This window comes from Acomys minous (assembly GCF_964271855.1).
Source record: "Acomys minous genome assembly, chromosome: 3".
In the NCBI taxonomy this organism is placed as follows: domain Eukaryota; kingdom Metazoa; phylum Chordata; class Mammalia; order Rodentia; family Muridae; genus Acomys; species Acomys minous.
Genome location: NC_140485.1, coordinates 82,909,320 through 82,921,483, shown reverse-complemented (window position 1 = coordinate 82,921,483; position 12,164 = coordinate 82,909,320). Strand labels below are relative to the sequence as shown.

The window sequence follows — 12,164 nt, the reverse complement described above, 5'->3', positions numbered from 1 at the left end:
TCCTAGCCAAGGCTCACTTTTTTATTTTTATTTTTGCTATGCTGGGTGTGAAACTCAGGACCCTTGGCATACCAGGTACAAGGCACTGCAGTAAGCTGTGACTTTGGCCTCAGATGTCACCTTCCCTCACTAAAGACAAGGTGTTCTTGTCCTCAGACCAGGATTGGTGTGTATTAAAAAGACCATAAATGTGTCTCTGCTGTGTTTTTTAAACAAATAGTGTGGCATGTGACATACTGAGAATGTAACATGGGGGCTGGGGGTGTGGCTTAGTGCTGCACTGGATTTCAGTCGCAGCACCCACATCGCGGCTCACAGTCCTCCGTAATGCCAGTTCCGGGGCATTGGATGGATGCTCTTTTTTGGCCTCTTCTTGTGCCAGGCAAGCACACTGTACACTTACATATATGTAGGCAGAACACTCATATATACAAAACATAAGATACATCTTTACAAGAAGTTAATGTAGTATTTACTTGGTCATTTTTCTCTATTTTATTTGAGTGGGCATCTGTGAAAATAGAATATTTTTCTGCCCTGTCTTTGAAAGAGAAACAGGGCCTTGGATTCTGACTGCGCCTCCTTTTTAAACTGGGAAACTGAAAATGTGTGTGTGTGCGCGCACATACACATGTTTCAGGAGCAGCCAAGTACTCCTTGCTGGCCCCTCTCCTCCTTAGGGAGACCTAGGGACAACGGAGCCATTTCAAGTGGCTGTCTTCTTGGGTGTGTCTGCCCATCAGGGATCCTCAAAGAGGAATTGCCTACTTCAGGTTGGCCTGTGGGCTGTGGGTGCATCCGTGGGGTATGCTCTTGATTGATGTGGAAAGACCCACCCCAAATGTGGATGGTGTAGTCTGGTAATAACCATATTTTTAAAAAGATACAGGGAAGAAGGTAGATTATTTGCTGTTTGCTTTGTTGGCCTTCGCCCTCTCAGCCAAATTTATTTACCCCATCTCCAGCTGATTTTCTTTGTTGATATTGGAACCAGCTTCTTTGGACTCTCAACAAGGACTGAGAATCTGTGAATCTCCAGGAGCCACTGGGGCATGCAGCCTCAGGACCGAGCGACTACTGGCTTCCCATCCTCTCAGCAGCAAGACAGCTGCTGTTGGATACTTTCGACTATATCTTATAGTCCAATGCAATAAGTCTGTACCAAAAGACAAATGTGCATATTGTCTTTGGTTTTTAGAGGATTCTCGTTAACACGTGGATCCCCCTGGGGTGGGGGAGGAGATGGGCTTGACATCTGGCCGGCAGTGCTGTGGAGAGAAGGAACGACCAGCCTGGGCTTTGGTGAGACTTCTATAGTCCCTCAGAAACGCCTAGTGAGCAGTTGGAGGGCCTTGGCCAAACGGTGATCCTGAGAAGTGACAGAGCGAAGACGCACTGTTGGTGCATCCCAACAGGCTCGGGTCTGGGGCCTGAATCGTGGTGGCAGGGGAGTAGAGAAAGGACAGAGCCGCACACAAATACAGAAAAGCTGGAGGCAGCTGGGCCCTGCGCTGGGATGGAGTGGAGTGGTATCAACTGTCTCAGCAGCCCAGAGCCTCAACATTATACTAATTACGGTTAGCGCAGTGGGAGGGGCTAGCTTGTCTTAGTGGCCGATCTCTGCAGGTGAGCCGCTCTTAGAAGGAGGAGGAAGCTGCCATTGCTAGTTTTTTTTGCACGCAGTAGCCAATCATTTGTAAACACTTGTACTTGGGCCAGAGAAAGGTTTTATCTTTCCAGTCTGATCAGGGGGAAGCCTTTGCCAGGTTTCTGTGGCTCTGAGGTCTCAGTCCTTAATATGGCCACGCCCATGTCAAACACGCTCACTGAAGGCGTTCTCAGCTCTCCACACTAAGTCATGGCTGGGGACTGTGACTTCCATTCCTAGACACAGGAGGTCGTGGGAGGATCAAACTGAGAACAGAATGGCATCAACCCAATAGTAATGGACAACAAATGTCTTGCCAGGTTAAAGTAAATAAAATCAGTGTAGCATTTCCTAAGATCTGAGGGTGATGGATCACTCTTAGTGTTTCCCTTACCATTTTGAAGAATTATAGGGAGGGGGGAAGGAATAGAAATGTAGCATGAAAAAAAAAAGAAATGTAGTTGGCTGGTAGAACACATTTGTAGCATGTACAAGACCCTGGCTTCAACCCTCAACAGTACACACACCACACACACACACACACACACACACACACACACACACACACACACGTTTGTAGGTGAGTTACTTCGCTACCGCGTCTGTGTCTCTCGTGGAGATGTGCTAGTGTGGAAGGTTGGCTCAGATCCTGGCCTGTCCATGATACCCTCGGCATGCTTCCCAAAACCTTGGCCGTCCATGTTGGTTCCCCCTGGACCACACACCCCACAGGACCCGGGTCAGATGGAGGGGAGAGTCTTCATCAAGGACTTAATGGTTTTAGGGCGAGGAACCCTAGGTTGAAGTTCTGTGCTGGCCCCTTCATGGGGACTTGATTATCAGTGTTCTTTTCTCGTCTACTCCAGAGACAATAGCTGCCCAGATTGGAAGGGCGGAGGGTGGGGTGGCCTTCAGAGCCAGCCAGGCCAGGCTGTTCCTGCGTGGGAGACTTTCAAAGTTGGATACGACAGTTTGTTCTCCTCCTGTCTCCCACAGACACCGCGCAGCAACTGCAGCAGTAACCGCTACCAAGTTGGGCCTTTGGGCAAAGCACACCTCCTCCCTTATCGCCTCAGGCCCCGCCTACAAAGGCACCCCGAGTTCCCAACGTCGCCTTCAGCCTCTCCTCCCACCTTTGTCCCACATCTCCAGCTCCGTAGGAAAATTCCCAAGATGTTGTCAGGTTCTGGAGTCAAGGAATATAAGGAGAACTGAGGTAGACGCCGTGAAGCTCTGAGAACAGACGAGTGTTTGCAAACCCCTAGGAAGCCACCAACTGCGTGTCTCCACACAAACCATTTGGCAGTATAAACACGCACCCCCACATCCGGTACACACAAGAAATACCTAAATATATACGATTTGAGCATACACACATATGCATAAGTTCACACACACACACACACACACACTATAATTCAAAATATTTAAAAGAAACATAGCAAACCAGGAGGCAAATGTTGCCATCCCAGATCTAGGGAACTGCTTGGCCCTGGAAGGACTCTGACAGCCTGCTCACGTCATCATTTTCACCGTATCTCCCAAAGCAAGCTATTGATTATCTATAATCAATCATTTACTAAATGGAGTAATTATTTAGTAAGTCTGCAAATGCTTGTTAAGTGTTATTCCACATATAAAACCAGGCTCTAAATGTAGCTAATTCTCCTCAATGTCGGTCCTTTTAGTGAGTTGGACCTCGAGTTTTAGCAAGCTGTCATTGCCCAGAATAAAAGGAAAAATTCCCCGTGCACCCTGGAGCTGGCTTTGGTGGGAATGCATTCCGGCCAGTGGACTGAAAACAGCGCGCGCTACTCCTGAAGGTGGCCTTTGACGAAACAGCATCATCCTTCCCACACTCGTGTGCGTGCACGCTCCACCCCCACCCCAGGCTGGCAGGGACCGGGGCTGCTGCTGGATCAGCAGGCGAAACTGTCCATGCAGATGTGGGACCCAAGCTCCCTGCTGACGCTGCTGACGGTGAGGCTGTTGTAGTTGTGCACACACAGAAATGAAAAGGAACAATCAGTGTCCGTGTTTGGGAGCCATACCTGTCAACACAGCTGAACTTATAATACATTACGTTAATGTGGCAGGTGAGCTTCTGAACTAGTGCTATAAACTGTAATAGTCTGTTTGGTGCAGCTATTACAACATATCCAAGGCTGTACACTCCATAAAGAAAAGGGATTCATAAGCTGATAATGACGAGATAATGATGGATACTGATTTACTTTCAGAATTTTAGATGCACCAAGATAGAAAAGATGTTTTCTTCAAAGCTGCCGAATACAAATAGCCAAAACACTAAGAATGTAACATTTATATAATTCATGATTTTTGTCATGGTTCTTCTTGCTGTAGGTAGTTTATAGTATACATGTGTAATAAAATAAATGTATATGTAAATGTATACATTTATATGTATATGTAAAAATGTTTAATTAAAAAAAGGAAAAGAGATTCATTGGAATCACAGCTTGGGAGGCAGAAACTCCTTGATTAGGCAGCCTCATCTGTCCTGCCTCACTTAGGGTGACCTGGTGGGTAGCATCTCAGTGGTGAAGATCATGTGGCAAACCAGGAAGCCAGAGATGATCATCAGTCAAGCTCACTCTTGTTATAACAACCCACTTTTTTGGGGATCTAACCAGAGTCCCTCCCATCTTACAGCTAGGAAATCTTGGGACTTAATTACCTTGCACTAGGCCCCAGCTCTTTGTGTGTGTGTGTGTGTGTGTGTGTGTGTGTGTGTGTGTGTGTGTGTGTGTAGAAGTCAACGTCAGATGTCTTTCGCAATTGCTCGACACCTTATTTTTTAAGACAAGGCCTCTCGCTGAGCCTGCGCATTGACTTGCCTGGCCTGGCTGGTTTACAAGCCCTAGGGTCACCTGTCTTGGCTTCCCTCCTCTAGGATTACAGGTGTGGGCTACTGGGCCTGGCTTTTTTGTGAGTGTTGGGGCTTCAAACTCAAATCTTTCCAATTACACAACAAATACCTAATCCACTAAGCCATCAGCCTGCTTCTAGGCGGCCCTCCCTGTTAAAGGCTCTACTAACCTCCCCACACCGAGAAGCTTCTGGGCCACGATCCACTGAAGGGCACAACTTGAGCCAAGTTCCTGGCATCTCAGTGGAAGAAATGAAGGTGAAATATATACTATAAGTGTGAAAATGTCACATGAACTGATGAAGGCCACAAGGGAAGGCCTGGCACCCACAAGAGACACCTAAAGTGACAGGCAGTGGCAGCAGCCATTGTAGGAAGCTCGGGAGGGCTCGGAGAGGAAGATGTGGGCTGAGGCCTTGGTGTGGAGCATACTGGGAGATTCAAGATTTCATGAGACATATACCTATGTGTGGGAAAAAGAAGAAGAAGAAAGCGAAGAATGAATAACCCTTAAAACTTTCACATTTGTTGTCACATAGTCATGTCTAATTAATGTACTGATCATGGGTCTCAAAAATCCAAACCATGAATTCATTCTTGTCCTTCTGAGGAGGGAGGCCACGTCTGGCCTAGGTGCCAGCCACTTTCCCACACTCTCATTTTGTGCTGAGACATGCTACACTCTGTCCTTTGGTCAGGCTGACCTTGTACGTATGCGCCCCCCTCCTAAGTCTCCGCCCACAGCCCTGCTGATAAAAGGAGGCTCATCCCTTCCCACAGAATGCTACTCCTATCCCCTGAAGCCAGTTACCACCTTCGCCCGGGTCCTGCCACCATGAAGCTGTTTCTTCTGCTTCTTGCCGTATTTGTGGCAACGGAACTGGTGATGTCAGGTAACTGGGGTTCTTTTAGGACCTGGGGTCCTGTCTCTGGGTCTCTTTCCTTTTCTTCACTGTCACAGGTGTGACATCCAAGTCTTTCCCTATTTCATGAAGCTTCGAAGGGTGCGCCAAGATCCTGCCATGCATGCTGTGCGCTCGCTCGCTGTCTCTCTCAAAAATCTTTTTTGCCAAGCAGCTGTGTGAGAGATATTTGTGGGACTGGTACCTTGGGGCAAGAGTGGCATTCTTGTGGGAACTTAGAAGAGGGCTGAGGGGTGAAAGACTGGGTTCTGACTGGGGACCTGGCTAGGACTGGTTCTTGATGAGGGGGCACTCACGGCCTGGGATGACCGAGAGAGCGACAGCATGGGCTGAAGGTGAGGACCTGGTTTTCATGACAGCCTGGCACAAGATGGCTAGGGGAGAGGCTTGGCTTGAGTGGAGCTGCCACGGGCATTGAGCGGGGTGTGGGTTGAGGGTGGGGTAAGCCTCTGGTGTGCAGGGTGCTTGGCTTCAGCTTGGTGGCGGTCAGCTGCTGGGCACTGGGCTGGTGACTTGATCTGATTTGGGCTTGGCTTGGAATGAGGTCACAGGGATTGTGGAGCTTGCCGAGGCAGGAAGCACACTGGGTCTTGAGTTTAAACTAGGCAAGTATGAGAGCAAAGGGGACTGGACACTGGGCTGGGACTGGAACTGAGTCTTGCTGGCTCCTGTCACCAGCTGTTGAGGAGCTGGCTCTGTTGTATTGTGATGGAGGCTCCTCCGTCCACTACAACCGATGGACATTGTGTCTTTCTCAGCACTCCCAGGCTCCACTGAGTGGGACCCTCATTCACACACAGGTGGTGGCACACACCTTTAATCCCAGCACTGGAGGCAGAGGTAGAGGCAGGTGAATTTCTGTAAGTTTGAGGCCAGCCTGGTCTACATACCAAGTTGCAGGCTGGGAGTTGGGATCCTGTCCCAGAAATAAAACAAAAATATTCTGAAAGCTTTCCAAGAGGAAACACCTCTATGCTGCCCCTCTCCCGGCACACTCACCTTTCCTGGGACAGGGGTCAGTGCTGCTCACTCAACTGTGTGGCTGTTTCTCCCCTGCCACTCCCCTCTCCTGTCCTCTGCTGCTTTTCGTCTGTCACTTGAGCCCTACTAATGCATGCCTAACGGTTGTTCCTATGCCCCTAAGATGCGTGTTGGAAGGACGGACACTGCCGGGTGGTGTGCAAGGACGGTGAAGACAGTGTCATACGCTGCCAAAACCACAAGCGTTGCTGTGTCCCTGAGCGTTACCTAACGCTCCCTGCTATGATCATTGATGAAGGAGTCCTTGGCGAGCCCGACCATGGGACGCTCACAGAAATGCACAAAAAGAAGAAAAGATCCCTCTATGGATAGAGAGGACTTGGCTTCCAATCCTTTAGTCTCTACACCACATTAAAGCCCACAGAACTGAGTGTTTCATGTCTGTCAGTCATAACGGGTTGGGGTGGGGAGAGGGAAGGACAGAGTTCAGAGACAGCAGAGAGGAGCCGTCAGGACTGGGTCTTGGTAATGGAGTGAGGAGCACAGTGTTGAAGGTGCTGTCCCCTGCCAGCCCCAGGAGCAGCCAGCTATTGAGACACACATAAACTGAGGGATTGGTGGAACCGCAGGCTTAAAGGGAGAGAATGCGTCAGTGGTGGACAGGGGCTGAGCGGAACCTAAATCTTTGGTCTTTAGGGCCATCAGTTGAAATACCTTCTAACGCTTGAGGGCTCACAGCCCCAGGGGCCAGAAGGTTTCCAAATACAAAAAGCACCTGCAATTTATTCGGCCACAAACGGGCTTGCTCACCATTTATTGTTAGCATTCCCTCACAGATTTGTGTGCCCATCCATTGATCCCAGCTCCGCCTCTTACCACGAATAGACCCAGTTTATAACCCCATCAGAGCTTCAGCCTCTTGTTTTGGAAGGGCCGGACAACAGCGTTCTGTAGCTCAGGGTTACGAGAAGTGTTAAACTGGCATGGAGGATCTAAGGGCTCAGTGACGTCGCTTTCTGCAGACCCACGAAGAGTAAGCACTGCCAGCCTTCCCTGTCCCCGGCTGGGGTAGCAAGGGACAGAAGACCTCATCATTTGGATGGACACCTTAAGATGGGTGAGAATGTAAGAGCGCTGATGAGGAGGAGCCTGTGGGACTGGATGCATCCAAACCCTGATCTTAGAGCTATGCTATTAACCATGAGGTCAAGGACCTGGGGGACCCCAGAAGCGTGACACATGCCATCAAGGTAGATAGAAGCTCACTATGACACTGGAAGAAAATGTTCTAGGAAAAGACACCCCCCTTTCTCCTGATCCTGTCTCTACCCTGGCCTTCCTCCATGTTCTTCCCCCACAGGATGAGAAGATACTGGTCCAGTGGTGCCCATCCTGCCTTCAGCCTTGTGTTTTCACCAGTGAAGCCTGGCGCTGTCTGTCCAAAGATCCCTGAGGCTCCTTCCAGAAGCTGTACGGGCCATAGGCTTACCCACGGAACCTTCTGGGATGTTCCAGTAGGCAGGAGGAAAAGAGTCAATCACGTTCTGTTTTCAGGGACTGTGGCCAAGATTGGGTCACATGTTGTCATGAGCCACTCCTCAGTGTATGCAGAGTTCTGAGGATGTGGGGGAGGAGTGCTGGGCTGAGTGAGGGTAGGCAGCTGTCCTAAGCCGCCATGTTTCTACAGGAACTCTGAGAAGTCCAAGAATTACGAGTCCCAATCCCAACTGGGTCATCCCAGAGGCTTGTTTCACAAAAGAACACAGAATATATTTTACTTATCTCTTGCTGGCTTGACTAATCATGTTTACGATTCCAGACATAGGGTGTAAGGGCCTTCATTTGCATTCTCTCCCAAGCTTTTAATCTGATCTTTGTAGGCTAATTCCTTTTCTCCAAACTAGGATCTGATTGGTTTTACAAACTGCCATTCTGTGTGTGTGTGTGTGTTTGTGTGTGTGTTTGCATGTGTGTGTGTGTGTGTTGAACACATATGTGTCCATGTGTGTGTACTCACCAAGAGGTTGACATGTCAGGTGTCTTCCTTTATCAGTTTCCACATTTTTGTGTGTGTTAAATTATTTTTAGATTCTTAAACTTTATTTTGTGTGTGTGAACATTTTGCCTACATGTACATCTGTGCACCATATGCATGCCAGGTGTCCTCAGAAGTCAGAAGAGCGCATTGGATCCCCTGAAACTAGAGTTACAGATGATTGTGAGCCCCCACGTGGTTGCTGGGGATCGAACCTGGGCCATCTGCAAGAGCAGCAAGTGCTCTAGACCACTGAGCCATCTCTCCAGCCCCTCCGTATTACTTTTTAATACACGGTCTTTCATTGGACCTGAAGCTGATTTAAAACCTTCTTTATTTTCTAAATGTTTGTTGTCTGAATGTTTTGCCTCATGTGCATATGCCTGGTGTCCACAGAGTTCAGGAAAGGGAGCGCATGGCCTGGAATGGAGTTATGGATGGCCAAGAGCCGCCCTGTGAATTCTGACAACTGAACCCAGGTCCTCTGCAGGAGCAGCCAGTGCTCCGAACTCCTGAGGCATCCATCTCTCCAGCCCTCGAGCTCACGGTCTTAATAGAATGTTCTAATAAGGTTAATTTGTAGGCTAGAGATGTGGCTGGGTGGTTAAATGAGTTTGAATCCCCAGGACCCAAAGAGTGCTAGAGTGAGTCTGTCGCCTCAGTGTTGGATGGACAGAGACAGGAGCTCCCTGGGGTTCTTGCCAAGCATGCTAGCCCAAACTACCCAGGTCAGGCTCCACTGAGAGACCCTGTCTCAAAAAACAAGGGTGTCCTGAGGACCACATCCAGGGTTGACATCTGGCCCCCATATGTATGCACACACGTTAACACATACAGGTGCACACACAGGTGCACACACACACACACACACACACACACACACACACACACACAATTGGGACAACAAAAGTGCTGCTAAATACAGGAATGGTTAAACAGTCTGCGCTGTGTGCACCCGAGGAGGACAGTGTTCCGAACGAGCAGGAATGAACCCCTTGCGCTCTCAACAAGGAAGGATCACAGGTTTTGCTGATTATAATTTCTTTTTTAATTTGGCATGTGATTATTCTGATTTTGATGAGTGAATTTTGACGGAGACCAGGACATCTTGTGTGTTGTAAGATTATGGGCTGTGTCCTGGCGTGGAAGCAGATGGGGGGGAGGGGGGGACACTGCCTTTTCATTGCCACAGTGTATTTGGAGGTTCCAGCTCCAAAGTTTGTGTCCTTCGGTACCACCCTAGTTGGGAGGGATGCTCCCTCTTCTGTTCTGTCCTCCAGTGGCACTGCGGGCTCTGGTGGCTCTGGAAGTGCTGCACGATCCTTTGGGTATATGTCAGGTATATACCTGGGTCATGTGATAGCTCGAGTTGTTTGAGAAACCCCTAGGCTGATTTCCACAGCGGCTACACAAGTTACATTCTTGCTAATAGTGCACAAGGGTTCCCCTCCCCCACACGTCCTTTATAGCTACAGACATCAAATACTTTAAAAAAGACTTATTGGCCATTTGTGTTTCGTCTTTTGATAGCTGTCTAGTCAGCTCATTGGCCTATTTATTGATTGGCAATTTTGCTTTATGGTGTCTGTGCTTTCTCGTCCTCCTCTTCCTCCTGCTCCTCCTCTCCCTCCTCCTCCTCCTCTTCTTCCTCCTCCTCTTCTTCTTCAGTTAGAGTAGCATATGAGCTTATTTTATTTCAACATAAGGAATTTAAGCTATTTTACAGGGTAATGGTTCATTTCCCACTCTGTAACAGTGGTAGAAAACGAAATATTTCTTACAGCCTACTGTAGGGGAACAGTGCTGTGGCTCCCACCTGCCCGAGGCAGAAAGGACAGGGTGTCTGAATTAAAAAAAATTTACTTATTTTATTTTGTGTATTGGAGTGTTCTGCTTGAGTGTATGTCTGTGCACCACATATTTGCCCAAGGCCCATGGAGGGAGGAAGACAGTGTGGAGTCGCTGGAACTACAGTTACAGATGGTTATGAACAGCCATGTGGGTACAGAAATCAAGCCCGGGTTCACCGGAAGAGCAGCCAACGCTCTTGACCACTGAGCTGTCTCTCCAGGCCCCTGAGTTTGCTTTACGCCACTTTATGTATAGTCTAGATAGTAACTCTCTATTTGAAGTTTAGGTGAAAAAAAATTGTTCCCTCTTTCTGTTGTCCACTCTGTTGATAGATTCTTTTGTTGTAGAAAGCTTTTTAACTGCACTTAAAACCCCACTTGTCAATTCGTGGGGCTGTTTCCCGGACAGTTAGAGTCCTAGTGAAGAAATCCCTGTGACTAAATCCTGACATGTTTTCTCCTAGCACGTTTCCTGTGCCTACACCCTGATGAGTTTCCTCCTAGCACTTTCTCTGTGCCTATTTCCTGACATGTTGTCTCCTAGCACTCTACCCGTGCCTACAGCCTGACATGTTTTCTGCTTACAATTTCCCTGTCCCTACATCCTGACATGATTTCTCCTAGCACTTTCCCAGTGCCTACACCCTGAGGTGTTTTCTCCTAACACTTTCTTTGTGTCTACACCTCACATGTTTTCTCCTAGCAAGGTCCCTGTGCCTTCATCCAGACATGTTCTCTTCTAGAAGTTTCCCTGTGCCTACATCCTCCCCTGTTTTCTCCTACTGAGCCTACTTCCCGACAATTTTTCTCCTGGCACTTTCAGTGGTTTTAGTTTTAAATCATGGCTCCTTCTTCGTTTGGGAAGGTCTTTTGATCAGGGCAAGAGATGCGGATTTAGTCTGATTCCCTTTAGCCTCACACTCATGGTCACCAGCACTAGCTACTGTACATGACTCCTTCACTCCCAGCATGTTTCTGATTCCTTTGCCAAAATTAGGTGTCCCCAGCTGTGTGGCTTTGCTTCTGGGCCCTGTGTTCTGACTCACCGAGCTCTCCGTGTCCGTGTTTGTGCTGGTACCATCCTGTCTTTTTCACACTAATGTCCAGAGCCTTGACCAGTAGTTAGCAGGACAAACAGAAGAAAGGACTGTCTCTCTTGACTGTGGAGCTGGCTGTCACCCTTTAGGTTTTTTTCTATGCTTGGGACTTCCCCAATCTGTGTCATTGGTAAGCAGAAGTTAATATTCTTTTTCTTTTCTTTTTTGGCCAGGCAAAAATCCTATCCTTCAGTGCATGGGTAACAGAGGATTCTGTAGATCTTCCTGCAAGAAGGAGGAACAACCCTATTTCTACTGCAGAAATTTTCTGACCTGCTGCCTCGAGCCCTACGTGAGGATCAGCCTTAGTGGCATGGATAAAGACACTAAATGGTCTTATGAGAAACACTGGCCAAAAATACCGTGAATGCTGGTGACAGCCACGTACACACTTCCAGGGGGAGCCATCCCTCTTGTCTCATTAAAATCCATGCACCTGACCTGCTTTTTGTCTTTCCTCCATGGCATTTACAGTGTGAGATTGGGTTTTGCATGGTGAGATGTCTCTGTCCCATTCTGGTTGCAAACCCATGGGAGAAGTGTGTGGGCTCCTCAGTGACTTTCAGAGAGGAGCCTGACCAGCCACTGAGGGTGGGAGAGTACGGTGGAGAGACCAGGGGGTGAAGGTTAAAGATTTGTGATGAGCTATGACAATCTATGCCATGCAGGACTCAGGGAGGTACCAGAGCAGGAGAAATGGGAGAGGTGTGCACACACAGCTGGTTAAGCCTGGTAGATCG

At 48.5% G+C, this 12,164-nt stretch overlaps 1 protein-coding gene across 1 annotated transcript; it reads left to right on the top strand.

The window, feature by feature from the left end:
* The first annotated feature begins 5,336 nt into the window (after positions 1-5,336).
* On the top strand, positions 5,337-11,864 carry LOC311594017 (beta-defensin 19-like). Its single transcript, XM_084775450.1, has 2 exons — positions 5,337-5,431; positions 11,598-11,864. Exons 1-2 carry the CDS (start codon positions 5,374-5,376, stop codon positions 11,789-11,791), a joined length of 252 nt encoding a protein of 83 aa, XP_084631576.1. The 5' UTR covers positions 5,337-5,373; the 3' UTR covers positions 11,792-11,864.
* Positions 11,865-12,164: the final 300 nt, after the last annotated feature.